At 63.7% G+C, this 26,001-nt stretch overlaps 3 protein-coding genes across 10 annotated transcripts in view; 2 read left to right on the top strand and 1 right to left on the bottom strand.

The window, feature by feature from the left end:
* The first annotated feature begins 1,669 nt into the window (after window positions 1–1,669).
* On the top strand, window positions 1,670–7,336 carry LOC106737443 (cytochrome P450 2B4). The gene is made up of 9 exons (XM_059718106.1): window positions 1,670–1,875; window positions 2,183–2,345; window positions 2,473–2,622; window positions 2,802–2,962; window positions 3,079–3,255; window positions 4,732–4,873; window positions 5,566–5,753; window positions 6,687–6,828; window positions 7,063–7,336. The coding sequence occupies exons 1-9, from the start codon at window positions 1,702–1,704 to the stop codon at window positions 7,245–7,247; spliced, it is 1,482 nt and encodes a 493-aa protein (XP_059574089.1). The 5' UTR covers window positions 1,670–1,701; the 3' UTR covers window positions 7,248–7,336.
* A 4,977-nt stretch (window positions 7,337–12,313) lies between these two features.
* On the top strand, window positions 12,314–14,151 carry SYCN (syncollin). The gene has a single exon (XM_014607442.3). The coding sequence runs from the start codon at window positions 12,359–12,361 to the stop codon at window positions 12,767–12,769; it is 411 nt and encodes a 136-aa protein (XP_014462928.2). The 5' UTR covers window positions 12,314–12,358; the 3' UTR covers window positions 12,770–14,151.
* A 553-nt stretch (window positions 14,152–14,704) lies between these two features.
* PAK4 (p21 (RAC1) activated kinase 4) overlaps window positions 14,705–26,001 on the bottom strand; it is a 30,408-nt gene continuing 19,111 nt past the window's right edge. For 6 of the 8 annotated variants that reach the window (XM_059717765.1, XM_059717767.1, XM_059717766.1 and 3 more), the window contains 8 exons: window positions 23,948–24,177; window positions 20,678–21,187; window positions 18,991–19,380; window positions 17,424–17,557; window positions 17,025–17,151; window positions 16,722–16,847; window positions 16,218–16,352; window positions 14,705–15,600 (listed from right to left, as the gene is read on the bottom strand). In XM_059717765.1, the coding sequence (XP_059573748.1) occupies window positions 15,445–15,600; window positions 16,218–16,352; window positions 16,722–16,847; window positions 17,025–17,151; window positions 17,424–17,557; window positions 18,991–19,380; window positions 20,678–21,187; window positions 23,948–24,157 (1,788 nt within the window). In that variant the 5' untranslated portion in view covers window positions 24,158–24,177 and the 3' untranslated portion in view covers window positions 14,705–15,444. The remainder of the gene's footprint in view (window positions 15,601–16,217; window positions 16,353–16,721; window positions 16,848–17,024; window positions 17,152–17,423; window positions 17,558–18,990; window positions 19,381–20,677; window positions 21,188–23,947; window positions 24,178–26,001) is intronic. The other 2 variants (XM_059717763.1, XM_059717769.1) reach the window with 2 other exon arrangements.

Genomic DNA, 26,001 nt, shown 5'->3' with positions numbered 1-26,001 from the left:
CAAGGGAGGGGCAACATGGACGGGCCACGCCAGGAGACAAACGCAAACCCCTGGGAACAAGAGGGGACAAGAGCGAATCCGGGCCCAGAGCTAAGAACCCGCCGTCCCTGTTGAAAGCAGACGGATGAGTTTTTCCTGCAATATTTCGCCGTCAAACTGGGTTGCAAAATTTTGTCCCCCGAGCGCAGTAATCCGGGGGTCGGCGATGGAGGCGTCTCTGCACGGACCACGTGCCAGCCGTGGTTGCACGTCCCTCCACAGTGAGCTCGTCCCAGCTGCCCGGCGTGCACGGAAGGGGTGCAGGACGCAGTCAGGGACAAGCGTCATTGAGGTGCCAGTGAATGGCCCATGGGGGTTGTGCGTTCGCCCCAGTTGCGTGGACGTGCCAGCACACGGGCCCAGTGTGTTAGAGTGGGAGGGTCGGCCACAAGGCCGGGGGCTTGGGGACGGCGAGTGTGGGAGGCTGGGGCTGGAGCCTGGTGGAGGTTGAGGGTTGTGTGTGAGTTGTGTTTGGGGATGTGTGTGTGTGTGTGTGTGTGTGTGCGTGTGTGTGTGCACTGTGTCGTGGGGGGGGTTGCATGTGAGTTGTGTCACGGGTTGTGTGTGTGTGTGTGTTTCCAGGCATGAGCGCTGTGGCGCCCAGCTCATTTTGTAGCTGGACATCCATTTTTATGGCTTCACCGTTGCTTTGCACGCGCGCTTGGGCCCAGCAACTCATGCCACTCACCATTCAACTGTGCAATGTCGGTACTGTGTGCCAGGGGCCGGAGCGGCTGTGATGGGGGGGGTGTTGCGATGACAACTACAGTCAGAGAGAGATGGGGGGGCAACAGGAGGAAGGAAAAGGCCCAGCTAGAGGAGCTGCCCCCCACCCCAGCCCCACCGGTGCCCATCACTCCCGACCCTCAGCCCCTGGTTGCCAAGGGGCGGGGTGCAGGAGCAAGCAGGATGCTGGTTGCTAGGAGACAGCAGGGGGGCCAGTTGCCAGGCCCTGGTTGCTGGGAGACAGTCAGCTGCTGGTTGCCAGGCGATGAGGGCTCACCTGGAAGGGGGGGGAGCAATGGTGCTCCTTGCCAGCCCCTGCACCTCATGAATATGCAAAACAGGGGCGGGACCATGCAGGCTCCCCCCCTTGCTCCCTCTTAAAGACACAGAGGCCTGTAAAAGGCTGCAGTGACCCCTACCTCAACCGCTGGGGGGCGCTGTGCAGGGGGTCACAGCTGGCTGCAGCTGGGGGCCCCAAGCCCCAGCTCTGGGGGGGGCAGGGAAGGAACCCAGGTGTCCTGCCCCCCCCTCGCCCTCCCCCCAAGCTGCTGACCCAGCACTTTACAGGCCCAGCCAGGGCTGAGTCAGCAGATGAAGGGGGGGCAACCCCTCTCCATTGCAATGCTGCCCCCTCCCTGGACCCCCCCAGCCCCACGGGGAGACCGGAGCGGGTCATGGAGGTAGCGGAGAAACTGAGGCACAAAGGGGGAGGGGAGGGACATCACCATTGCAACCAGTACTTAGCAACCAGCATCCTTCCAGCCCCCCCAGCCAGGCCCAAAAAGGGGGGGGGAGCGGGGGGGGGGTTGGATCAGGGCCCTCCTGAGTCACCTGGCTCGGTCCCCCCAGGCTGGGAGGGGCAGAGTCCAGTCTGGTTAATGGTTGACAGTGCTGGGTATAAGGGGGGGCGGTCGGGGCCCCCAGGGCAGCAGCAACATGGAGCTGGGGGCTGCAGCCTTCGGCCTCTTCCTCCTCCTCCTCCTCCTGGGCCTGGGGTGGCTGGGCCCTGGCCGGGGGGGTGGCAAGGGGCTGCCCCCGGGACCCCGACCCTGGCCCCTGCTGGGCAACCTGGGCCAGGGGCTGCAGCCCCTGTACGAGGCCTACCGGCGGGTAAGCACGCGGGGCCCTCCCCGCAGCCCCCCACCCTATGCCCAAATCAGACCCCCCCCACTGCCCCCTGCCCCGCTCCGGTGCACAGTGCCCCTCACCCCTGGCCGGGACCCCCCCCCCCCCGCAGGCAAGCAGTCCCCCCCAGACCGGAGGTGGGGGCAAATTCCCGACTGGAGAGGGGCAGTGGGAGCCCGTGCCAGGTGCGCTGAGCTGTGTCCAGTCTCAGCACCCCCGGCCAGGGTCCGCGGGGGGGGCAGGGCTGCGGTGCCCCGAGCTGTGCCCATTCTCAGCCCCCCGTGCCCCCCAGCTCTGGCAGCAGCACGGCGCCGTGTTCACGCTGTGGATGGGCCCCCGGCCGACCGTGGTGCTGTGCGGGCACCGGGCCCTGCGCCAGGCCCTGCTGGATCATGGCGAGGCCATGGCGGGCCGGCCCCACATCCCCGCCCAGCACCTGGTCAGCCGGGGCTACGGTGAGCGCCCGCGACGGGGCTGCGGGTCGGGAGCCAGGGGCTGCTGGCGGCAGTGAGCCCCAATGGGGGGAGGCGGCCGGGTGGCAGGGGAGCGAAGCGCAGTGGTTAGCGAGCGGGCACCCCCCAGGGCTCGTGGGCAGCAGCGGGGAGCGGTGGCGGCAGCTGCGGCGCTTCACGCTGAGCGCCCTGCGGGACCTGGGCCTGAGCCGGCGCGTGATGGAGACGCGGGTGCAGGAGGCGGCGCAGCGCCTGGCGCGGGACTGGCACCGCCACCAAGGTCAGAGCCGGGGGGCCGGACGCCTGGTTTCCGCTGGGAGGGGAGCGGGGCCCAATGGGTGCAGCTGGGAGCCCCGGCTGTGGCTCAGCTCGGGGACGGGGGGTAGTGGTTAGAGCAGGGGGGCTAGGAGGAGGTGGGGAGCGCAGCCCAGTGGCAAGAGCCAGTGTCCGACCCCCCAGGGCGGGCGTTCGACCCCCAGCCCGACCTGTCCCGGGCCGTGTGCGGCGTCCTGGGCTCCCTGCTCTTCGGCCCCGACTTCGACCCCGAGGACCCGCCGGCCCGCGAATTCCTGCAGCTCAGCGAAGCCTACATGCGCTTCTTCCGCTCGCCCGCGGCCCAGGTGGGGCGGTGGGGGGCTGGGGGGGGGCATGCCAGGCTTCCCTCCTGGGGAAACCGAGGCAGGTGGCATCTGGGGAAACTGAGGCACGCCACTAGACCCCCGGTATCCGCCCCCAGCGCTACAACGCCTTCCCCGGGCTCCTGCACTGGCTGCCCGGGCAGCACCGCCGGGCCCTGCGGGAGGACACGCGGGTCCAGGCCTTCATCCGCGCCCACATCGACGCCCACCGCCGGCGCCCCGCGCCCCCGGCCCCCCAGGACTTCCTCGACTGCTACCTGCGGCGCCAGGAGCAGGTCAGCGACCCCCCCCCCCCGAGACCCCAGCCCCCCTGCTCCAACCACTGGACCCCAGTGCCCCCCCGGAGTTAACTTCATGAACCAACTCCATACGTTAATTGACCTAACTTAGCTAACCGGATCAATTATCTAAATGAATTGACTGACCCAACAAACCTCGTGGGCTTTATTAAATCAACCGTTGATTATTCAATGATTAACAGTTTTTATTAACTCTACTAACTTAGTTAACTAACTTGAATAACTCCATCAATTAACCTAATTGGCCTAACTGACTTAGGTGGCTCAAATGAATTAACTGGTCTAACTCGACAGGCTTTGTTTAATCGAGTATCAATCCATTTATTAAATCTATCCAGAAATAAGTGAACTTATTTAATAAATCTATTTATTAAATCAATTAAGCTGGCACAATCAACTAACTAAATTAATTAACTGGTTTAAATAAATCAATCAGCTTTATTAAATGAATTATCAATCAATTTATTCAATAAATAAATCAATCAATTTAATAAATCAAAAGATCAATCAGTCACTACTGATTTTAACTAATTATCTATTAACTCGATTAACTTAATTGACTTAACTAACTTGATTAATCAGCTTAACTAAATTTTACATTCCTCCACCATTTTACATGGGGGGGGGGGGAGTGCATTAATGCACCTGAATTTTGTCCAGGAAACAAGTTCAGCCCTGGGAAATACGAATGTCAGTTCGTTAACACCCCTGTCCTTAGCAAGGGAAATAAAGGCATTAATTAATTAATTGGCCACTGTGACGCAGGGGAAATGATTTGATTAACACACCTATATTTTTGCATAAAGAAATCAGTCCATGAGCGCAGTCCTGCTGTGCAGGGGAGGCAGCTTCATTAAGGATGCACCTCTATTTTGCATATTAATTAGCATGCTACTGCAACCAGTGGGAAATCAATGCATTAATTAATAAGCCCCTGTTGGTCATGGGGGAATGAATCCCTTTGTTGATTAACGAGGACACCGGCGTGCCAATGTCCATTGGAAAGCACCACGTTAGGGGACGGGCCTCTACCACGCCTTGGGGATGAATCCATTGATTCACTAATGAGTGCCCCCATATATGGCATGGGATATTAATTGATCCATCAACTAATTAGCGCACGTATCATTTGCATGGGACATTAACCAATCAATGACGGCCCCTGCGTGCGCCCTGGGGGCGCTTGTTCACGTTACGCGTCGTGGGAGACCAATAGGCTCAATCAGTGCCTGTGTTTTTGCATGGGAGATTAATCTGCTCGTTAATCCACTGGTTACTTAATCACCTCCTTGATGCCCCCCGCCCCCTGACACACACACACACACACACACAGAGGCATCACCTCAAATCACAACCAAAGGTCCTGGCCCATGCGGGAAGCTGATCAGGGGTCAGAGGTCAGAGGTGCAGGGGGGGTTGGGGTCATGCTGATACGGGGCGTTGCCCCCCCAGGAGCGCGGGAAGGCGGACACGGAGTTCGGGGACGAGAACCTGGTGGCTCTGGTCCGGTCCCTGTTCATGGCGGGCACCGAGACGACCATCAACACCCTTCAGTTCGGCCTCCTCGTGCTCTGCAAATACCCTGACGTGCAAGGTGGGGGGCTGTGGGGGTCCATCCTGCCTCCTGCCAGGCCGCAGATGTACAGTGCTGTGCACCTACCCAGGAGCCTGGGGGTTGGGGGGGGGGGGAGGTGGAAGTCTGAGCCCCCCCCCCGGCCCCTAGGGGCGCTGCAGGCCGGAGGGTGGCCTGGAGGTGGGTCTAAAAGTGTGTGGGGGGGGTGGTTTGCAAAGGATTGTGGGTGATGCCTCTGCCCTGGCATGCGAGGTGCACGCACAGCCCAAGGGCTGGGGACACGCGCAGAGGACCCAGGTGTCCAGGATTACGTGCACACACAACCCAGGTGTCCAAGGCATGCATGGATGTACACACACACAGACGCACACAAAGAGAATCCAAGCACATGCACTCCTGCACACGCACACACATACCTCCAGGCGTGTGGAACATACACACACGTAGGCACGCATGTGCATGCACATGCGCACACACACCTCCAACCCAGGTATCTGGGACACACACACATAGATGCACACACATGGAGACTAGCACGCAAATGTGTGCACACAGACACAACCCAAGTGTGCAGGACACACGCATGCAGAACACCCAGGCGTCCGGGACAGGCACACACCCGTGCACACGCAGAGAACCCCGGCAGGCACCCGGGACGTGCACGTGCAGGCACACGCCCCTCCTCCCCCCACGCAGCCCGCGTGTCTCCACAGCCCGCATGCGCCAGGAGCTGGACGCGGCCGTGGGCCGGAGCCGCGCGCCGGGGGCCGAGGACCGCGCCCACCTGCCCTACGTGCTGGCCGTGCTGCACGAGCTGCAGCGCTACCTCGACCTGGTGCCCGGCGCCCTGCCCCACGCCACCACCCAGCCCCTCGACCTGCGCGGGCACCACCTGCCCCAGGTACGCCCCGCGCCCGCCGGGGAAGCACGCCTGGGACCCACGCCCGGGATTCCACACCTGTGACGTCACACCTCTCATCCCACACTCCTGATTCCACACCTGTGACCCCTCACCTGTGATTGCACACACAGGACTTCATGCTTGATTTCATGCCTGGGCTTTCACGCTTGTAATCCCACGCCTGCATGTTCACACCTGCAACTGCATGTCTGATTTCACACCTGTGGTCCATCCTCATGATTTCACACCTGTCAGCCACAACTTCACTTTCATGCCTGTCATTTCACACCTGCAATTGCACAGCCAGGGGCCACGCCTATGATTTGCACCCATGTTATGACACCTGTAATTTCACACCTGTAATCCCACACCCACGATCCATGCCTGTCATTTCACACCTGCAATCCCACACCCATCGTCTCTCACCTGTGAGCCATGCCTGTCATTTTACACCTGTCCTTTCACACTTCTTATCTCAGGCCCATGCCTTCACTCCCATAATATCACACTCGTAATCCACACCTGTAATTTCACACCCGTGATTCCCATCCACTAGTTCACACCCGTCAGTCGTGCTCATGCTCTGGGCCTCCAAGTCACGCCTATCATGTCACACCCATAATTCCACACCTGTGATTTCACACCCGTTATCTCAGGCTCATAATCTCACACCTGCCATCTATGCCCGTTCATCCACACCTGTGATTTCACAACCATGATGCCAAGCCCACCGCTCGGTACTGATGAGGGCTCAGCGCAGGCCTGGGCAGCTGGAAAGCTGGGTGCTAATCCCACCCCTGCCACTGCCCCCCCCATGGCCCTGGTCAAGTCTCCTAACCCCAGGGGTATCCCAGCATTATCACCCCCTGGGGATGTTTGTTGGTCCCCAACAGGTCATGATAGCCCCTAAAATGTTCCCCCTGCCCCGATCAGGGCACGACCGTGATCCCACTGCTGACCTCGGCCCACTTCGAGGAGGGCGTGTGGGAGACCCCGGAGGACTTCAACCCTGGGCACTTCCTGGATGAGAAGGGGGCGTTTCGCAAAAGAGAGGAGGCCATGCCCTTCTCCATAGGTATGCACCAAGGGGGGGGTGCACCAGGGGTCTGGGACACACACACACACTCGCACAAAATCCAGGCACCCAGGACACACACGCCGCCCAGGTGTCCGGGACACACGCACGCACGCACACAGAGAACCCAAGTGCCCGGGATGGAGCCTGGGAGCCCGCCGGCAGGCCGCGCGCCCGGCCGTAGTGTAGACGGGCCCTCGGTGCGGCGGAGCCGACAGCCGTGTCTCCGTGCAGGGAAGCGCGCCTGTCCCGGCGAGGGCCTGGCCCGGCTGGAGCTGCTCCTGTTCACCACCACCCTGCTGCAGAGCCTGGAGCTGGAGCCCGCGGGGCCGCCCGACGCCATCGACTTGTGCGCCCTGCGCCGCGCCTTCCGCGGGTCCAGCCTGGCCTTCCAGCTCTGCGCCCGGCCCCGGGCCTAGCCCCGGCCCCTCTAGGCCCTGGTCCCGGGGCCCAGCCCCTGTGTCCTGCCGGGACCAGCCACGTGCACGAATTAAAGCACTTGTGTCAAGCCTCTGGTGTCCTTGTCTCCCTGCCGCCGGCTCGGGGAGAGTCCCCCGGGGTCCTAGGAACGGGGGGGCAGAGCCCAGACTCCTTCCCCCATGGAGGCCATGCCGGGGGGGGGGGGGGGGGGGCCTTGACCCCCGTGCCACTGTCCTGTGCCCGTCCCCTTCCCCCTCTATGGATCCTGCTCCCCTCCCAGGTGTCCGAGCTCCTGGCCTCCCCCCACCCTAACCATTGCACCCCACTCCCTTCCAGGGCTGGGCTCCCAGCACCGGCCAGGCCACCCTCCGCCCGCCAGTACCAAGCCCGAGGTCGGGCACAGGATGCGACCCATGGATCCCAGGCGTCCGGGCCGAGCCCTCCGCTGCGCACCCGCCAGGACGAGACCCCGCCGCCCCCAACCCCCCGCCCTGCAAACACAGAGCAAACGTCTTTTAGAAACCCGAATCTTCCTCAAAACTGCCCCCCCCCCCCCCCCCCGGGAAACCCGGGCGGGGCCAAAGGTCTCCAGCCTGCTGCCACGATTGGCCCAGAGGGGCACCGTTATGCTAATGCCCTGGCAATGAAATCATACCATGGCATGACATCATCAGTTCGCTTCTCTTACCACAAAATGCCCCTGAGCCCCCCCGGGAGGGGGGGGGGTTCACTTTCCCTTTTCGCTTTTGATATGGGGGGGATAAAAGGCCGGAGGATGGAGCCCCAGAAACACTCTCCGGGTCCCCGAGCCGCCGAGGAGACGCTCGCTGTCCAGAACCCGCACTCGGCACCTACCACGCGGACCCCCCAGGTAGGACTGCCTCCCACCGCTGCCCCATTTGGGGGCCATTTGGGGAGGATTTGGGTATGTGCAGCGCCTAGCGTGGCCCTATACAATGAGGGGCGGGATGGGGTGGGGGGGTTCAAGCGACCTGGAGCCCTCCGCCCATGGCAGCGCCAGACCCAGGCCGCCCCCCAGGCGTGTCCCAGCCAGTAGCAGGGTGGATAACAACCTCCTACTGCTGCTGTAGGGAGGCGGCTCCTTTAAAAGCCAAAGGGGGGGGGGGAGAGCTAATCTCAGCTCTGCCACTGCTTGCCTGATTGGACTCTGCAGAGTCACTTAGCCCCATGCTGCCTCAGTTTCCCACCCTGTGCAAATGGCAAGGGAAGCCCCTCCCTGCCTCAGAAACCCCCCCAAACCTGGGAAGAGCGTCTAGGGAGCCCCCCCCTCAGGCTGACCCCCCTCCACACTTCCCGACACAGGCACCATGAGGCCAACACTGCGACTGCTGCTCCTTGCTCTCGGGCTGGGGTGCCTGGGCCTCGGGGGCCACGGGGCCCCCACCGCCGGCTGCCGGCTCTCCCAGTACCTGGCCTTCCCCAGCAGCGAGCTCCGGGCCTTCAAGGAGCTCCAGGACGGATACGTGAGTCTGGGGAGGGGGGTGACAGCTGCCCCGGCGCACCCCAGAGGTGGCTGCATTCCCGCCCTGCACAGGGCAAAGGCAGATCCTTCCCCTCTCCCCGCAGGAGCAAGCGGGGCTCCCGGATGCCCAGAACTGCTTGGACAAGCTCTTCCACCCCCCGCGGCGCCTGGAGCGGCTGCCGGTGAGACCTGCCCCCCGCTCTGACCCCAACCCCCAGGACTCCCCACGCCCCGGCTCACCTGCCTCTCTGCCCCCCCAGGGGTGGGCGCAGCTGGTGCTGGTGGAAGCGGAGCTGGACCGGACCATGCGCATCCTGCAGAACCTCAGCGCGCCCCAGCTGGCTGGGAAGGCGGCCCGGCCCCTGGCTCTCCTCGCCGCCATCCGGGACGAGCTGCGACGCTGCGTAAGGGCGAAATGTGGCTGCTTCTGGGGTGGAACGTGAGCGGGTCGGCGGGGTCGTGGCTGGGAGGCAGCTGCCTCTGGGGTGTCCCACCCGGGGACCGGCCCTACGGATCCCCTGCCCCTCTCGAGCCCCGCACTGAAATGCAGCTGCCTCTGCCCCCCCCCCGGAGCGTCTACCATATCTTCCTGCATGCAGCCAGCAATGCGGGGGGAACCCACACCCGGGCCCCCACACGCACCTCTGTCTGGGATCGGTCAGAGACGAAGCCCAACCACTCTGCTGCTTCTTTTTGCCCACGCGGGAACCCCCCCGTGACACGTTCCACCCCAGAAGCAGCCGCAGGTCCCTGCAGGGGGGCTCAGTCCTGCTCCCAGGCCCCTCGCCCCATCCCAGGCCTGGCTGAGGAGGAGGAGCTGGTTCAGGAGCAGGCGGCTAATCGCCCCCTCCCCAATTTGGGAGGAGTTGTGGGCGTGACCCCCCCCCCCAGCAACCATCTGCAACACGCGTGTCTCACCCCCACAGATCCCGCTCAAGGCACCGGCCCCCAGAGGCGCCTTCCAGGCCCCCACCGGGCTCAGGAAGCGGCTGCAGAGGATTTGGGCCAAGAGCAGCCAGGTGAGAGCCACGCGTGGCGGCGAGCGCAAGGGGCCACGCTGTGGGGAGGGGGACGTGGCATGTGACCGTGGCTTATTTTAATCGAGCCTGGGGGTGCGATCCCCGCATGCCCACGGGAATTTGTGGCTGTTGTGTGTGCTCTAACACAAGTGTGTGTGTGTGTCCCCGCAGGCGTCCCGTGAGTGCTTGGAGAAAGCCGCCATCCTCAACCTCTTCCGCCTGCTCTACAAACTTGTCATACCCGTCGCCTGCTGGCACACCAGCCCCTGAGACCACGTGTGCACGGGTTAGACCGTGCGCAAACATGCAGGCATGTGTGCACATGTGACTGTGCATGTCACACCCTGCACCTGCGAGCATGTGCACACACGTTCACCCTGCACCTGCGAGCATGTGCACACACATTTACACTGCACCTGCGAGCACGTGCACACACATTTACACTGCACCTGTGAGCATGTGCACACAAGTTTACACTGCACTACCTGTGCAGACTCCCAGGGCAACACCCTCCCACATGTGAGAGCCTGCATGTGCACGCATGTGCATCTGTGTGTAATGCTAGGTGTGCAAGCATGTGCACACGCGTGGCACGACGTCAGTGCTTCCCCGTTCCGCCCGTTCTGGCCGTGGCAGGTCCCATGTTATTTATTCCCCCATGTGTCTTAGCCCCTGCAGTGCAGCAGGGCGACTCCCCCACGACTGTGCCCGTATTTACCGGGTGCCCCAGGGCTGGTCCCCCGGGGGGCGGGGGTGGGTCTTTCTGGATGTTAATAAAGCCAAAGCGAAGGGAGCTGAGTGTTGTGGCCTCTCCGGGGCACCTGGGGGTGGGGGGGGAGGGCAAGAGGAGCGGGGGGCAGGGGGGCAATAGGGTTGCTTGGAACTACCCCCCTCCAGGGCTTTGGCAGCCTGGAAATACCCGAGACTAGGAGAGGGGCAGAAACTTACCCCCGGGTCTAGCTCCAGGCTCAGCTCCAGCCCCACCTACCCCTCCCATCTGCCCCAGCTGGGGCAAATCCCCTTTTAAAGGGCCAGGCGCCCTGCACCTCTGTAAACTGCAGTTCCCCTTGCTCACCAGCAGCACCCCTACCCCCGCCTTCCTGTGCCTGACATGAATATTAATAGGGGCTAATGAGCATTAATTAGCATGGGGCCACCCCCCAGGGGGTTGATTGTAGGCTGAGGGGCCCAGAGGTCTCCTAAGGGGCTAGGGGAGTTATTTGCATAGATAAATTAGCTTATTATCAGGTGCTCATTAGTCTTAAAGGGACTGCTGCCCTTAAAGAGAACCCCCCCAGCCCCTCCCCTCCCCGCGGCCTTGGGGTCCAGCCCAGGGACACGTTGCTCCCAGGGGCAAATATTTGCAGAGCAGAGACAAGGGCGAGGGGGGGGGGCATGGGAAAGGGGACACCTGGGTTGGGGGGGCATGTGAGTAGTGGGGGGGGCTACCCCTGCCCAGTGTTGCAAATGGAGAAACTGAGGCACAACGCAAGTAAAGAGGTGCGGGGCTGAACCCCTACTGCCAACCCGCCTCCCAGACGCCCGGCTTCTCTCCTCCGTCTGGGGGGGACCCCGCACCCCACCCCCCAAATCCCAACCAGCCTCCTGGACACCGGGGTCCTATTCACCAGTGCTCCCCAGTGCCAGCCTGGGGGGGTCTCCACAGCACCCGGTGCCCCCAAATCCCAGCCTGGGGGGTCTCCACTGTACCCAGTGCCCCCAAATCCCAGCCTGGGGGGGGTCTCCACAGCACCCGGTGCCCCCAAATCCCAGCCTGGGGGGTCTCCACTGTACCCAGTGCCCCCAAATCCCAGCCTGGGGGGGTCTCCACAGTACCCGGTGCCCCCAAATCCCAGCCTGGGGGGGGTCTCCACAGTACCCGGTGCCCCCAAATCCCAGCCTGGGAGGTCTCCACTGTACCTGGTGCCCCCAAATCCCAGCCAGGGGGGGTCTCCACAGTACCCGGTGCCCCCAAATCCCAGCCGGGGGGGGTCTCCACAGTACCCGGTGCCCCCAAATCCCAGCCGGGGGGGGGTCTCCACAGTACCCAGTGCCCCCAAATCCCAGCCTGGGGGGTCTCCACTGTACCTGGTGCCCCCAAATCCCAGCTGGGGGGGGTGTCCACAGTACCCGGTGCCCCCAAATCCCAGCCTGGGGGGTCTCCACTGTACCTGGTGCCCCCAAATCCCAGTCAGGGGGGGTCTCCACAGTACCCAGTGCCCCCAAATCCCAGCCTGGGGGGTCTCCACTGTACCTGGTGCCCCCAAATCCCAGCCAGGGGGGGTTCCACAGTACCCAGTGCCCCCAAATCCCAGCCTGGGGGGTCTCCACAGTAACCGGTGCCCCCAAATCCCAGCCAGGGGGGGGGGGTCTCCACAGCACCCGGTGCCCCCAAGTCCCAGCCAGGGGGGTGTCTGTCCAGTGTCCAGTGCCCCCTAGTCCCAGCCCCAAACTCCCAAACCAACCCCCCCATCCCAAGCAGCCTCCTGGACACCTCCCCCCCCCCCGTGGGAACTCCAGCCATCTGCGTCCCCCCGCACCCGGGCCCTTCCCACGCCCGCCCTATAAAGCCAGGGCCCCTCGCCCGCCCCCACGACTCCCTGCAACCATGAGCCCAGCGCAGCTGGTGGCGGCCGCGGCCCTGGCCCTGGCGGCGCTGGCGTGCCCGGGGGGGGCGCAGTGCCCGGCGCCGGCCGACCTGAAGGACATCAACGGCACCAAGCTGTGCGCCCAGCTCTACGCGGACGCCAGCCCCTACTACGACCAGTGCTGCGGGGGCCGCGTGCTGCCGGTGCCGCCGGGCACGGACATGCCCTACCTGCCGCGGGACTGGAACGACCGCGTGTCGTCGCTGGTGGTGGCGCCGCGCTGCGAGCTCACCGTCTGGAGCCGGCGTGGCAAGGAGGGCTCCACCAAGCGCTTCAGCGCCGGCGTCGTCTACCGGCTGCAGGAGGTGCGCAAGGGGCTGCTCGGGGACTGGGACGACAGCATCTCCGCCTTCTACTGCAAGTGCAGCTGAGCCGCCTTCCCATCGTCCTCCCCGCTTGGAACGGCCTTCCCATCATCCTCTCTGCTTGGAAACGGCCTTCCCATCGTCCTCCCCGCTTGGAACGGCCTTCCCATCATCCTCCCTGCTTGGAAACGGCCTTCCCATCATCCTCCCCGCTTGGAACGGCCTTCCCATCATCCTCCCTGCTTGGAAACGGCCTTCCCATGATCCTCTCTGCTTGGAAACGGCCTTCCCATCATCCTCCCTGCTTGGAAACGGTCTTCCCATGATCCTCTCTGCTTGGAAACGGCCTTCCCATCATCCTCTCTGCTTGGAAACGGTCTTCCCATGATCCTCTGCGCTTGGAAACGGCCTTCCCATGATCCTCCCTGCTTGGAAACGGCCTTCCCATCATCCTCCCTGCTTGGAAACGGTCTTCCCATGATCCTCTCTGCTTGGAAACGGCCTTCCCATGATCCTCTGCGCTTGGAAACGGCCTTCCCATCGTCCTCCCCGCTTGGAACGGCCTTCCCATCATCCTCTCTGCTTGGAAACGGTCTTCCCATGATCCTCTCTGCTTGGAAACAGCCTTCCCATGATCCTCTGCGCTTGGAAACGGCCTTCCCATCATCCTCTCTGCTTGGAAACGGTCTTCCCATGATCCTCTCTGCTTGGAAACAGCCTTCCCATGATCCTCTGCGCTTGGAAACGGCCTTCCCATCGTCCTCCCCGCTTCGAACGGCCTTCCCATCATCCTCCGCACTTCGAACGGCCTTCCCATCATCCTCCCTGCTTGGAACGGCCTTCCCATGATCCTCCCTGCTTGGAAACGGCCTTCCCATGATCCTCTGCACTTGGAAACGGTCTTCCCATCATCCTCCCCGCTTGGAAACGGCCTTCCCATGATCCTCTCCGCTTAGAAAACTGTCATCCCATGAATCGCTCTGCTTAGAAAACAGCCTTCCCATGATCCTCTCTGCTTGGAAAAAGGTCTTCCCATGATCCTCTGCCCAGAAAAATGGCTTTCCCATGATCCTCTCTGCCTGCAGAAGCAGCTTTCCCTTGAGCTGCTTGGAAAGCAGCCTTCCCATGAACCTCTGCCCAGAAAAAAAGCCTTCCCATGATCCTCTCTGCCAAGGAAACGGTCCTCCCATGATCCTCTCTGCCTGGGGAAGCATCCCGCTTGGAAACGGCCCCCCCGTGATCATCTCTCCCTGGGATTTTGGCCTCCTCATGAGCCTCTGATTGGCCTTCCCATGATGCTCTTTGCCTGGGAAAGCTGTCTTCCCATGATCCTCTGCTCTCCAGCCCAGCCTCTGCACCCCACCTCCCGCCAGCAATAAACACTTCCACCCAGAGAGGTTCGAGATGCAACTTGTTTTTCCCAGCATGCTTTGTTCCTCGACCCCTGACCCCAGCCCCAGGGCCCCGCCCGGGCACCCTGGAGTCCTGGGGCCAAACCCTGCGTCCGGGCCCCCAGGCTCTACCCCCCCCCAGAAACGGGCTCCCAGCCAGCCCCCACCCCCACCTGCCTCTAACCACTAGTCCCTTCTCCCTGATTAACCCCTTCCCTTCCATGCCCCGCCCCCACAGGCTCTCCCGGGGACGGGGCCCCCGAGCCAGCCTCCCCAGGGGCGTGTCCATCCATCCCATGGCCCCCCCAAGCCCTGCCGGTGCCCCTCACTCCCCACCCACAGCCCCCAAGACCCCAAAACCCAGCTGCTGGCCAAGGCAATTGGCGCCTACCCAGACCTGGCCTCTCTCTTGGGGACTGGGCCACATCTGGGGGGCTGAGGCCTGCTTCAGGCCGGGACCCCATAGCCAGGTCAGGACCCACCATAGCTGGGCCAGGGACCCCCTAGTCAGGCCGGAGACCCCCACAGCCAGGCTGGGATGCCAGGACCCCCTCATGTGTCGTCATCCCCCCCCGCCCCTCCCAGCCCCGACAAAGCCCAAGGCAGCGGCTCCAAAACGAAAAAACCCTTTAATAGTAAAACTGACCTGGACCCGATCAGGACAGAGTCCGGCCCAGCCCCGCCCAGGGCTCAGCTCGCGGCTGGGCCGGGGGCCGGACACCCCCGAACTGCAGTGTTACAAAAGCCCCGTATAAATAGCGGTTGTCCCCCCCCCCCCCGGCTCCCCCTCAGTAGTGTCCTCCTGGGCAAGCTCTGGGGTCCCAGCCCCGGCCCCGGAGCGAATCCCAGGGGTGAGGGGGGGGAGCAGTGGGGTCAGGATCGGGCCCAGGCGGGGTGCAAGGCAGTAGTGTGGTAGGTGGGGGCTGGTGTGGCCCCCCCTGGAGGGGGGGTCAGGAAAGGGAGGGAGCTGAGGCAGGTGCACCACACCCCCCCCATCATTGTGCTGGTCTCCAGGATCGGAGCCCTTCGGGGGGGGTCAACACAGATGCCCCTTGCCTGGACCCCCCCCACACACACCCAGCCCCATGGGGGAGGGGTCACGGGGGAGGAGCAGGCTGAGTTAACCCCCTCCCAGGCCCAGATTCACCCCTTTGGGTGTCTAAAAAAGGGGGGGGCCATAATACCCCCCAGCTCAGTAGTAGGGGCCACGGGGCGGGGGCAGGGAGCCCTCCCGTGGCCGGGACAGTAGTGGCACAGTCAGTCCGGTCCGTGGGCCCCGTGGCCAGGCTGGGCAGGGGGGGTCCATGGCCCCCCCACCCCGGTCTTTGGTGCGCGGCGGCGGCAGGCAGCTCATCGCAGCCGGTGCTGGCGCATGAGGGGGACGATGGCAGCCGGTGGCCCGGCCTTGGCCAGGAAGGGGTGGGACAGCAGCTCGCCTGCCGTGGCTCGTGCCGCCGGCTCCCGCACCAGCAGGCGCTCCAGGAAGCCCTTCAGCAGCGGGGACACCTGGGGGGGGATGAGGGGCATGAGGGCAGGGGCCGGGGGGAGGAGGCAGAGACCCCCAGCCCTGCACAGCTCTGAGCTGTCACACCAGGGTAGGTGCCCCCGTCACATCCCATAATGCTCCCCTCCACCCCATAATACTTCCCAAACAGATCCCATAATATTCTCCCCACACCCCAGAATACTCCCCTTCTCCCCATCATACCCCCCACAACCCCTCCCCACACCCACCCCATAATACCACCCACCCCATAATCCCCTCCCCACACCCCATAATTCCCCCACACTCGCCCTATAATCCCTTCTCCGCATCCCATAATACTCCCCCTCCAGCTGATCAATCCCCCACCTCATAATGCCCTGCCACCCCATCATACCCTCCACCCTGTAAACCCCCCACACCACATAATCCCCCTCTACACCCCATAATACTAACCCCACATCCCAAAATACCCTCCACACACGCCAATACCCCCACTCCATAATACCCCCCACACCCCATAATACTCCACCCCCCCCTCATCCCCCCAAGAGCAACTGTAGCGGGGGGGTTGGGCGTCAGGGGGTAGCCCCTGCCCCGGGGGGGGTGCTGGGGGCAGAGGGGGGCCAGACCCCGGTACCTTGTGGGCATTCTTGAGCCGCGGGGGGGGGCTGTCACGGATCATCTTCATGGCCTTGAGCGGCGGCTCGTTGAAGTAGGGGGGTTCCCCGTCCACCATCTCCATCACCATCACCCCCAGCGACCAGATGTCCACCTGCCCGGGCAGGGGGGTCAGTGGGGGCGGGGGGAGGGGCTGGAGCTCCCCACCCCCATCCCCTGAGCCAGGGAGTGCCACTCCAGCAGTGCCTGGCTCCTAGGCTCCATAGATGAGGGTGAGAGGGGGAAACTGAGGCACGGTGGGGAAACAAGTATGGTGGAAGGGGAACTGAGACATGGGGAGAGGGGAAACTGAGGCACAGAAACCATGGTGTGGAGGGGAAACAAGCATAGGGGAAGGGAAACTGAGGCACAGGGAAGAGAAACGAGCACAGGGGAGGGGAAACTGAGGCAGGGGGAGAGAACCTGAGGCCCAGGAGAGGGGAAAATGATGCACAGGTTGGGGGGAGGGGAGGGAGGGTCTCACCTCAGGGCCATAGGGCAGGCGGGAGATGAGCTCGGGCGCCATCCAGTAGGGGGTGCCCACCAGGGACTTGCGGCGCGGCACCTCCTTGTTCACCTGGGCGCAGAACCCGAAGTCCGACAGCTTCACCTGGGGGGACAGGGGTCAGGGCCAGCTGGAAGGGGGGGCAGACCCAGCCCGGGGGGCAGCTCTAGCACCGCCCGCACCACAAAGGATGCCTGGGGGGGTTGGGGGGGTCCACCCCATGACCCTGGGCTGGGGGGAAGCCCCTGAAGGGGTACGGAGGGGGGCGGGGGGGGTCCTCACTCGGCCGTCGTGGGTGAGCAGGATGGAGTCGCTCTTGATGTCGCGGTGGATGACGCCCTGCGCGTGCAGCACGGACAGCGCCCGCAGCACGGCCTGGCACACGGCCGCGATCTGCTCCTCGTTCATCCTGTGAGGGGGGGCACCGTTCAGGGAAGGGAGCCCGGGGGCCCAGGGACCCTGTCATCACCCCCCAGCTTTAATGGAGAGCCTGCGCTCAGCCCCAGAGCTGGAAGGGAACCCAGGAGTCCGAGGGGCTGGTCGCCCCCTCCCCAACCCCAACCACCCGTGTGTCCACAGCTTGGCACAGCGGAGAAGATGCCCCAGGCATCCGAGGTCCCCGTCACCCCCTCCCCGACACCCTGGGGCAGAGCTGGGAGGGAACCCAGGCGTCCGGCGCACCTGGTGTGGGTGACGATGTCGGTGAGGGCGCCGCCCTCCAGGAACTCCATGACGACCCAGAGCTCGTCGCCCACCAGGTAGCTGTTGTACATCTCCACCACGTTCTCGTGCTGGTAGTCCCGCATGATCACCACCTGCATGGGGGGCACGGGGGTCAGGCTGGGCTGGGAGGGGGGATACCCGGCAACGTACAGCACCTGGTGCCAATGTGGGCGGGGCATGGGGCAGCAGAGCCTGGGGGGCTGGGATGGACCCCCAAGGCCTGGACAGGATCAGGCCCAGGAGCCCAGACACCCTGAGCCCCCCATACCTGGGTAGGAAGAGCACCTTGTGGGGGGAGGGGGTCCTAGAAGGGCTGTGGAGCCATCCGCTGCCCCCATGAGATGGGGCGGAGGCGGTTTAAAAGCCCCTGAGCATGTACAGCTCCATGTGCGTGGGCCCCAGACACGTGCAACCAGTGCACATGTGGCCTAGGGGACATCCAGCTCTGGGCACACGGGGCCTCGGGCATGTCTGACCCGTGCCCTGTGAATGCCCAGCTCTATGCACGTGGTCCCACTTCTGCTCCATGTGTCAGGGGGGTTTTAGGGCGCTGGCTGCAGGGGATGGGGCTGGGCTGTGCCAATGCTCCTGCTGGCACCAACCCCGTGGGGTCCTGGCTGGAGGGTCTTGGCCCTGCACTCAGGCTCAGCCCCACGCTGCACTGGGGCAGGAAGGGATTTCCCCCTGGTCAGACTGGTCCAGACTGGGGGTGTTTCCCCTCCCTCTCAAGTGGGTGCACGGCCTCTGCCTGGGCTCTCTGCAGCGTCCATGACCCCCCTTGGCGGCAGAGGCGGCAGCGGCAGGATGTTGCCCCCCGCAGCCCCCCTGCTTTCTCAGGGGCAGAGGCAGGGGTGATGCCCAGTGCGGGGTCAGGGCTGATGGTCATGTTGCTCAGAGGTTCAATGCTGGATTTGTCCGGGGATGATCCTGCCTCGGGCCGGGGGCTGTACTGGATGCGACCCCTGCGGGTCCCTTCCAGCCCCACAGCTCCAGGACTCTACAACTCTATGACCCAGGGAATCGTCAGCTCCATGCACACAGGTCCAGGGAATGTCCAGTTCCATGCACACGGACCCAGGGAATGCCCAGCTCTGTGCACACGGATACAAGGAACATCCAGCTGTGTGCACACAGATGCAAGGAACTGCCAGCTTCATGCCCATGGCCCAGGGAATATCCAGCTCCATGTAGATGGACCCGGGGATCATCTAGTTCCACACACATGGATCCGGGGAACCTCCAGCTCCTTGCACACAGGCCTGGGGAACCTCCAGCTCCATGCACACAGCCCCAGGGATCCTCTGGCTCCATGCACATGGATCCAAGGAACCACCAGCTCCATGCACACAGCCCCAGGGATCCCCCGGCTCCATTCACATGGATCCAAGGAACCACCAGCTCCATGCACAGAGCCCCAGGGATCCTCTGGCTCCATGCACATAACCCCAAGGAACCTCCAGCTCCATGCACACGGCCCCAGGGAACCTAAAGCTCCACATGCCTGGCCCCAAGGCCCACCCCGTACCTCATTGAAGAGCAGCTCACGGCGCTGCTGCTTGCGCAGGTCCATCTTCTTGACAGCCACCAGCTTGCCAGAGCTGCGCACTGTGGCCAGGCAGACGATGCCAGTGGAGCCCTCGCCGATCTTGATGAAGTTGTCCAGGTAGGTGCGGGGGTCGCCGGGGTCCACCACCATCTGCAGGGCGGCTCGGAACTGCTCGTGGGACACGCGCTGCGGCTCACGCTGGGGCGAGCGGGGCTGGGGGGGCGCTGGGGGCGGCGCGGCACGGGGCAGGTGGGGCTCTGAGGCGTGCGGCGACAGCCCTGGCGGGGGTGGCGCAGGGGGCCCAGCGCGGGGCTGGGAGGACCCACCGAGGGGCCCATTGGAGGCTGTGTCCTGGGGCCGGCGGTCAGCCTGGACAGGGGTGGAGAAAACAGAGAGGCTGTGTGAGCCAGAGCCCGAGGGAGAAGGCAGTGGAGATGCCCCCCGCTCCCGCCCCGGTGCTGCAGAGAGAGGGGTTAGAGGGATGGGGGTGCAGAAATGAGGGGATGATTGGATGGATGGGGGCAGGGAGGTGGATGGAGGGGGTGGAAAGGCCGCACGGAGGCATCTGAGGTACGTGGGGGGGGAAGTGGAGGCGGGCAGGGGGCAGCTCGTAGGGCAGCACACAGGTAGCGAGGGACCCGGCAGGCCCGAGCGTCCCTGGGAAAGGAGCTGGGGGAGGTCAGGGGAGACCCCCAGGCCCCGCAGCACAGAGGGGCGGCGGGCAGAGGCTTACCCGGGAGCTCCGGGCTGGGGGGACTGAAGCTGCCCCAGGGGAAGAGGCAGGGCTGCCTGCTGTGGGGGTGGGTGTAGGTGTGGATGGATATGGGGGCGTGCGTGGGGGGGGGCGTGAGTGTGGAGGGCTGAGAGTGAGTTTGCGGGGTGGGTGTATGTGTGAGTACACGTGTAGATGTGTGTGTGCATGCACGTGCATATGTGTGTATGGGAAGGGGGTGCATGAGTGTGTGTGTATGTATGGGGGGAGGTGGGTGCAAATGTGTGTGGGGGGAGCAGGTGTGAGCATGTGTAGGGGTACAGGTACAAGTATATATGCACGTGTATGCACCCATGTGTGGGATATGTGCGAGTGCAGGTGGAGTGTGTGTGTTTGAGCAGGGATGTATGTGTGGAAGAGTGTACATGTGTATGTGCATGTGTGTGCACATACATGTGCATGTGAGGTGTGTGCAGTGCATGGGGAGTGTGTATGTGGAGGGGGATTCCAGTAGGGGGGTGTGTGTGGGTGGGTGTACATGTGTATATGCATGAGTGTGCCTGTGGGATGTGTGTGAATGCATGGGGAGTGTGCCTGGGGGTGTGTGAGTAGGGGTAAACGTGCACAGGCATGCGTGTACACGTACATGAATGTCTGGGATGTGTGAGTGCATGGGGAGTGCGTGGGTGGGGGGGGTCAAGTAGGGGTGTATACGCACGTGTGTGTGCATACGTGTGCATGTGGAAGGATGTGCGCGAGTGCCTGGGGAGCGTGCATGTGGAGAGGTGCATGTGTGGGGTGTGAGTAGGGGCATGCGTGTGGAGTGCCCATATATCCGTGCACATGCATGTGCATACGTGTATGTGGCCCCACCTCAGCCCTGTCACTCCCTGGGGGCAGCCCCAGCCTCCGCAGGGGGAGGAGGGGGCTGGTTTTGGGGGAGGGGGCGGTTACCTGGGCACCCGCGCTGCGGCCAGGGTCGGTCTCGGCCCGCGGGTAGGTGTGGAAGCCCCGCCCCGTCTGCTGTGCCGTCTTCGCCGCCCCGTTCCCCGCGGGCAGCCGGGGTGTCCGCATGTCGGGCCCCGAGAGTGGGCGCTTGTCCCGGGGGGCCGGGGGGCTGCCCTCGCCCGCCCGCGGGGCATGGGGCCGGCGCTCCGCCCCGTCCCGCCGCCCCCGGTGCTCCCCGCCCGCCCGGGGCCGGGGGTACTCAGGGGGGGGCGGGCGGGCCGCGCCGGCCCCGCGCCGGCTGCGCTCCGGGGGCTCCTGGCTGCGGTCGGGGTGGGCCCGGGGAGCTCCCTCGCCCAGGCTGAGGCCGTTGGGCTGCCGGGGGGGGTCCAGGCGAGCGGGGGGCGGGGGGCTGTCCCGGCGCAGGGAGTTGGAGCGCGACACGGACACGTTCTCAAACTCGTCCAGCAGCCAGGCCAGGGACCCGTCGGGCGCGGGCTTGTTCCCCCGCACGATGCTCTGGGGGCCGGGAGGAAAAAACAACACAAAACCCAAATCAAAGGGGAATGAGATGATGGGGGGATGAAATGGCTTGGGAAGGGGGCAGAAGGGAAGGGAGGAGCAGGTGTGTGTGTGTATGGGGGGGGGGGGGTTGAGAGCCTGTGGGGGCCTGAGGGCATGAGCGTACAGGTGTGGGGGGGTGTGAGCATGGGTGTGGGTGTCTGCATGCGAGGGGGGTGCAAGGGCATGTGTGCGTGTGTGCGGGTTGTGAGCATATGTGAAGGATGTATGCGTGTGAGTGTCTGCGAGGGGGGTCTGCGTCAGCAGGTATACAAAGGGATTGCAAGAGCGGGTGCATGAGGGTGTGAGTGAACATGTCAGGGGATGTGTGTGTGTTAGGGCATGTGAGAGTGGGCGTGACAGCATGAGTGTGTGTGTGGGGGGGTGACCCCTGTGTGGGCCGGGTCTGTCAGCATGTGTGTGCTGGGGGGTGTGAGCATGCATGTCGGGGTGTGTGAGAGCTGGGGGTGTGTATAAGGGGGTGACAGCATGTGCATGCATGTGTGGGGTGGGTCTGTGTCAGCCTGTGTGTATGGGGGGGGTGTGGGAGCATGTGTGTGTGCATGCAGGGGGTAGGCATGTGTGGGAAGTACAAGAGCGTGCGTGCGTGCGGCAGGGGTGTGAGTCTGTCGCACAGGGCAATTGTGCACGGTGCTCGGAGCTGTACGGCTGCTCTGAACTCGGGGCCTCGCCAGAGCTCACAAGACAACATGGCCCACATGACGCCCCCCTCCAGGGCAGACCCGGACCAGCCCCCTCCCCCAAAATCCAGGCCAGCAAAGCCCCCTGCAGCCACTGGCAAAGGCAAGAGGAGGAGGAGGAGGGGAGGAAGCTCCACACTGTCCCCCCAAGAGTCACACGGGGAGGGGGGGGGATGGCGCTCTATGATCTGGTGGGGGAGAGGGACACCTGGGGTCTCCAGCCCCCCTCCCAGACTGCCAGGCCTGCTGGGGCGGCGCCAGGCCAGGAGGGGGTTCATCTCCGAGAGTGCGGAGGCAGCACATTCCCGCGCAGCGGAGACCAGGCCGGGTGCCAGCCCCAGCGGGGCGGGGGGCCATGAGCCGTGGAGGAGGGGGCTGGGGAGGGTTCGGATTCTCCGAGCCCTCCGGAGACCTCGCTCAGGACCCTGTGCATCCCGGGCGGCCGCCCAGAGGTGATGCAGTCGGCTCTGGGGAGCCCGAGAGAAACACAAGGGCATCGGAGTTGCCAGGGATGGGGGCAGACCCCGCATCCGTGCTGCCCAGTCCCCGCATGCCAGAGAATGACGGGGTCCGGGCAGGTTTCCCCCTGTTCCTCTCCCCGTCGCAGCCATCGAGGGTCCAGGATGTGGCAATCCCAAAGCTGTGCCCTGCACTCCTGTGCCCGACAGCCCCCGATGACCCTTTCCCCCAGCACGAGCCCAGCCCCCGGGGGGATCTGGCTGAACTCTCTGCTCCCCCTGCACCCGGTGCCTGCGAGCTCCCCACTTTCACCCCACGTGGGGGGAAACAACCATCTCAGTGTCAGTGTTACACTGCCGGCCTGCTCATCTTGGGCTGGGACCCCTCATCCTTGTCTGGCGAGACATGGCCAGGAATCAATGCCCCGGGACCATCTCTTCACCACTTTGTATGTTATAAACCCTTGCACCGTCCCCTCTCCAGCACCTCTCTCCTAATCCCCCCAGGCCTGGCCTCGTTAGTCTCCCCCATAGCCCGATCCCCCTCGCTGCCCTTCTCTGCACCTTCCCCACCTCTTTGCAATATAGAAAACCAGCTCGGGAGAGGGGGGCACGGCCTCGGGATGAATACGTCTTGGACCTTCAATGCTGGAGGCTGCGAGGGGGAAAGAAACGTGCGAGATCCCTGCTCAGATCCCGTCCCTCTCCCTTCCAGCTCTGCTCTCGGACGCAGGGGACAGGGCAGGCCAGACCTTGGGTCTGATCCAGCCCGCGGCAGCTCTGATGCTCACGTTCTTTTCTAGGAAGACCCACGCCCTTAGGTCCACCCGGCAATTTTCTCTGCCGTGGCCCAGAAAACCCGAGCCACTGTCTGGAAGCGCCGGTATTTTTAGCTCCAAAGGGCACTTAGAAATCAGTGCAAACCACAGGGTGGAAACCAGCCAGCGCCTGAAGCCGGGGAGGAGGGGGCTGCGGGCCCCCTAGACTCCCCCCAGAGAAAAGTCCCCCGAGAGCCTGAGCTTCTGGGAGGGCCAGAGCAGGGACCCTTGGGAGGTCACATGTAGGCTGCTGTTCCCCACCGTGGGACCCTGGGGGAAGGGGGGCAGCATGGAGGGGAGGGTCCTGGGACACACCTTGCCCCTGGCAGGGAGAATGGGGGCAGCGTGGCCGGTCCCCAGCCCCCTGACCTGGCACTGGGAGCTGGCACATGGAGATCGGGGGAGCCAGAGCTAGGGAGACAGGCCACCCCCTTCCCCTATCCCATCTGTGGCCCCAATGCGGTGACCCCCCAACATGGCTCTGGAGCTCCAAGGGGGTCCAGGGGCAGGGAGCCCTCATATTCTCCCAGCTGGGTGCAGGATGCAGCTGCATCTGGGGTGGGCCTAAGAGACCTGGGGGGAGACGGGGTGTGGGGGGATCTGCAATGACCATATTGCCCTTAATGACTGGCACCTTAAAAAAGATCCAAGGGAGGAGGATGATTTGGGGGGGGTATCTGGTGCCCCGCCAAGCCATGGCAGGGTGTCAGGTAACCCCTGAGAGACCCCTGCCTCACTCACCTTTACCTTCTGCGAGCCATGCTGGATGGCCGTGATGCAGGCGGGGTCCACGAGGGGCTTGGGCCGCTTGGCCGACTCCTCGATGAGGCCTTGCCATTGGCGTGGCAGCCCCGTGAACTTCTGCTCCTGCTGGTCGTAGCCCGTGTGCACCCGGTGCTCGAAGTTGGAGGGGCCCGAAATCTCCAGGCGCTTCTTTTTCTTGCTGAACATGGCGAGGTCGGCTACGAGGCCTGAAAGAGATTGGGAGGGGGGTGGTCACAGGGGATGCCCAGGGTACCAGGGGCCTGTGGCAGGGACTGTGGAGCCCGGCAGCTGGCAAAGATGGCAGGCAAGACATGTGGGCATGTGGGGAACTGGCGCTGGGCCCAGTATGATGCTGATGGAAGGGCAGAAGCCAGGATTCGGGAGGCTGGTGGGACACCAGGCCCACTCATGAACATGTACACACATGCAAGCACACACCCATGCACGCACATGCCCACACCTGTACACGAGAGCACATGCACCTATACACATGCCCACCAAAAGGTGCACATGCATGCAAAACTACACACACACATATATGCAAAAACATGCCCACACACACGCCAAAGCACACCCGCCCACACATGCGTGTATACACACAGGTGCACCTGCATGTGCTCCAGTACCTACACATGTGTGCATGCACACGCGCCCACACACATCAGCTCCCCTTGCAGACAGCTGCCCCCCACCCAGCAAACAACCGGACACTGCACTGGAAGCGCCGGGCAAGCTTCCCGGCGTCCCTGCAGGGCCTCGGCTCTGGGTCTCAGCACCCTCGGGGCCCCGCCTGCCCTCTCCCTGCTGGGCACCGCAGCCACTCCACGCCCAGGCGGGGCTGGGGAGGAAGGAAGGTGAGGAGGAAGCTCAGCGGATGTTTATGGGCTTTCCTCCCACGGGGCCCGGCCGGCCGGCCCTTCCTCTCCTGAACCAGCCTTACTCAGGCTCCAGGACCCCGGGCGCTTCCAGGCTCAGGTGAGGCACAGGCAGGGCCCAGCAGGCATCGGGGCCAGCGGGGGCCAGCACAGACCTGGAGGCCTGTCCTCCTGGATGCACAGACCCAAGAACACCCCCCACACCCAGCTCTGGCCCTGCATCCGTGCTGGCGGGGAGGCACCAGGCAGTGCTCGTATGTGCCCCTGAAAGCTGCTTTCTGTCCTCTCCTGGGGGGGCAGGCAACTCCATCCAGCCAGGTCAAAGCCCACCCAGTGCAAGGGAAGGAGGGAGAGGGAGATCCTCCAGTCAGGGCTGCTGGTTCTCCAGGCAGGCATGAACCTGCGTGTTTCTCCGCGGGCAGGACAGGGTCCCCCCTAGACACCGCTCAAGACGTGGTCCTGGTAACCTGGCACAGATCCGAGAGAAGCTGATGGCTCAGAGCCTCCCACCACCCCAAGCATGAACCGTGGAGGCCGGGGTTTCTCCCCTCCCGGGTCCAAGGCATCCAGGCCACGGCTAAGAGAAAGTTTTGGCTCCGGAGATGAGAGGCACAGGTTTTCCTGGCTGCAGAGGCTTCTCTAGCTGAACAGCAGCTCGCAGGCTACAACCAGACCTAGATCATGGAGGTGGGGGAACGCAAGAGACATCTCCAGGCCTGGGCGGATCTAGGATTTTGGAAAGGTGGGTGCACCTGGCATGGGCACATCATCCTGTAAGGCTCAACCGCTATTTTTCTGCAGCTGAAGCAAAACCAGAAGCTTAATTAATAAGGAGCGAGGCTGACACTAGATGATCCCAGTTAAAAGCATAGCAAAGACCACCAGAGCTACGGCCCGCATGCTCGTTTGCTAGATGATCTATCAAGTTTTAAAACAAAAGAACCAGAACACGACGCGCCAGAAAAAGCCAAAAGCCGCTGCGTCACGAGCCCTGCGGCCGGGAACAGTTCATTGGACATCTCTTATTTGGCGCCACACACCAAAACCGTGATTTCTTGAGTGCCTCCAATACGCCCCTGCGACGGCGACGGCGCGAAGGGCTGGAGCTAGAGCTACAAATGGCCTGCAGGGCTGGGGAGAGGAGGAGAGAGGGTC

The sequence above is a fragment of the Alligator mississippiensis genome, chromosome 15 (assembly GCF_030867095.1).
Source record: "Alligator mississippiensis isolate rAllMis1 chromosome 15, rAllMis1, whole genome shotgun sequence".
NCBI lineage: Eukaryota > Metazoa > Chordata > Crocodylia > Alligatoridae > Alligator > Alligator mississippiensis.
This window is presented reverse-complemented; position numbering and strand designations above follow the sequence as displayed.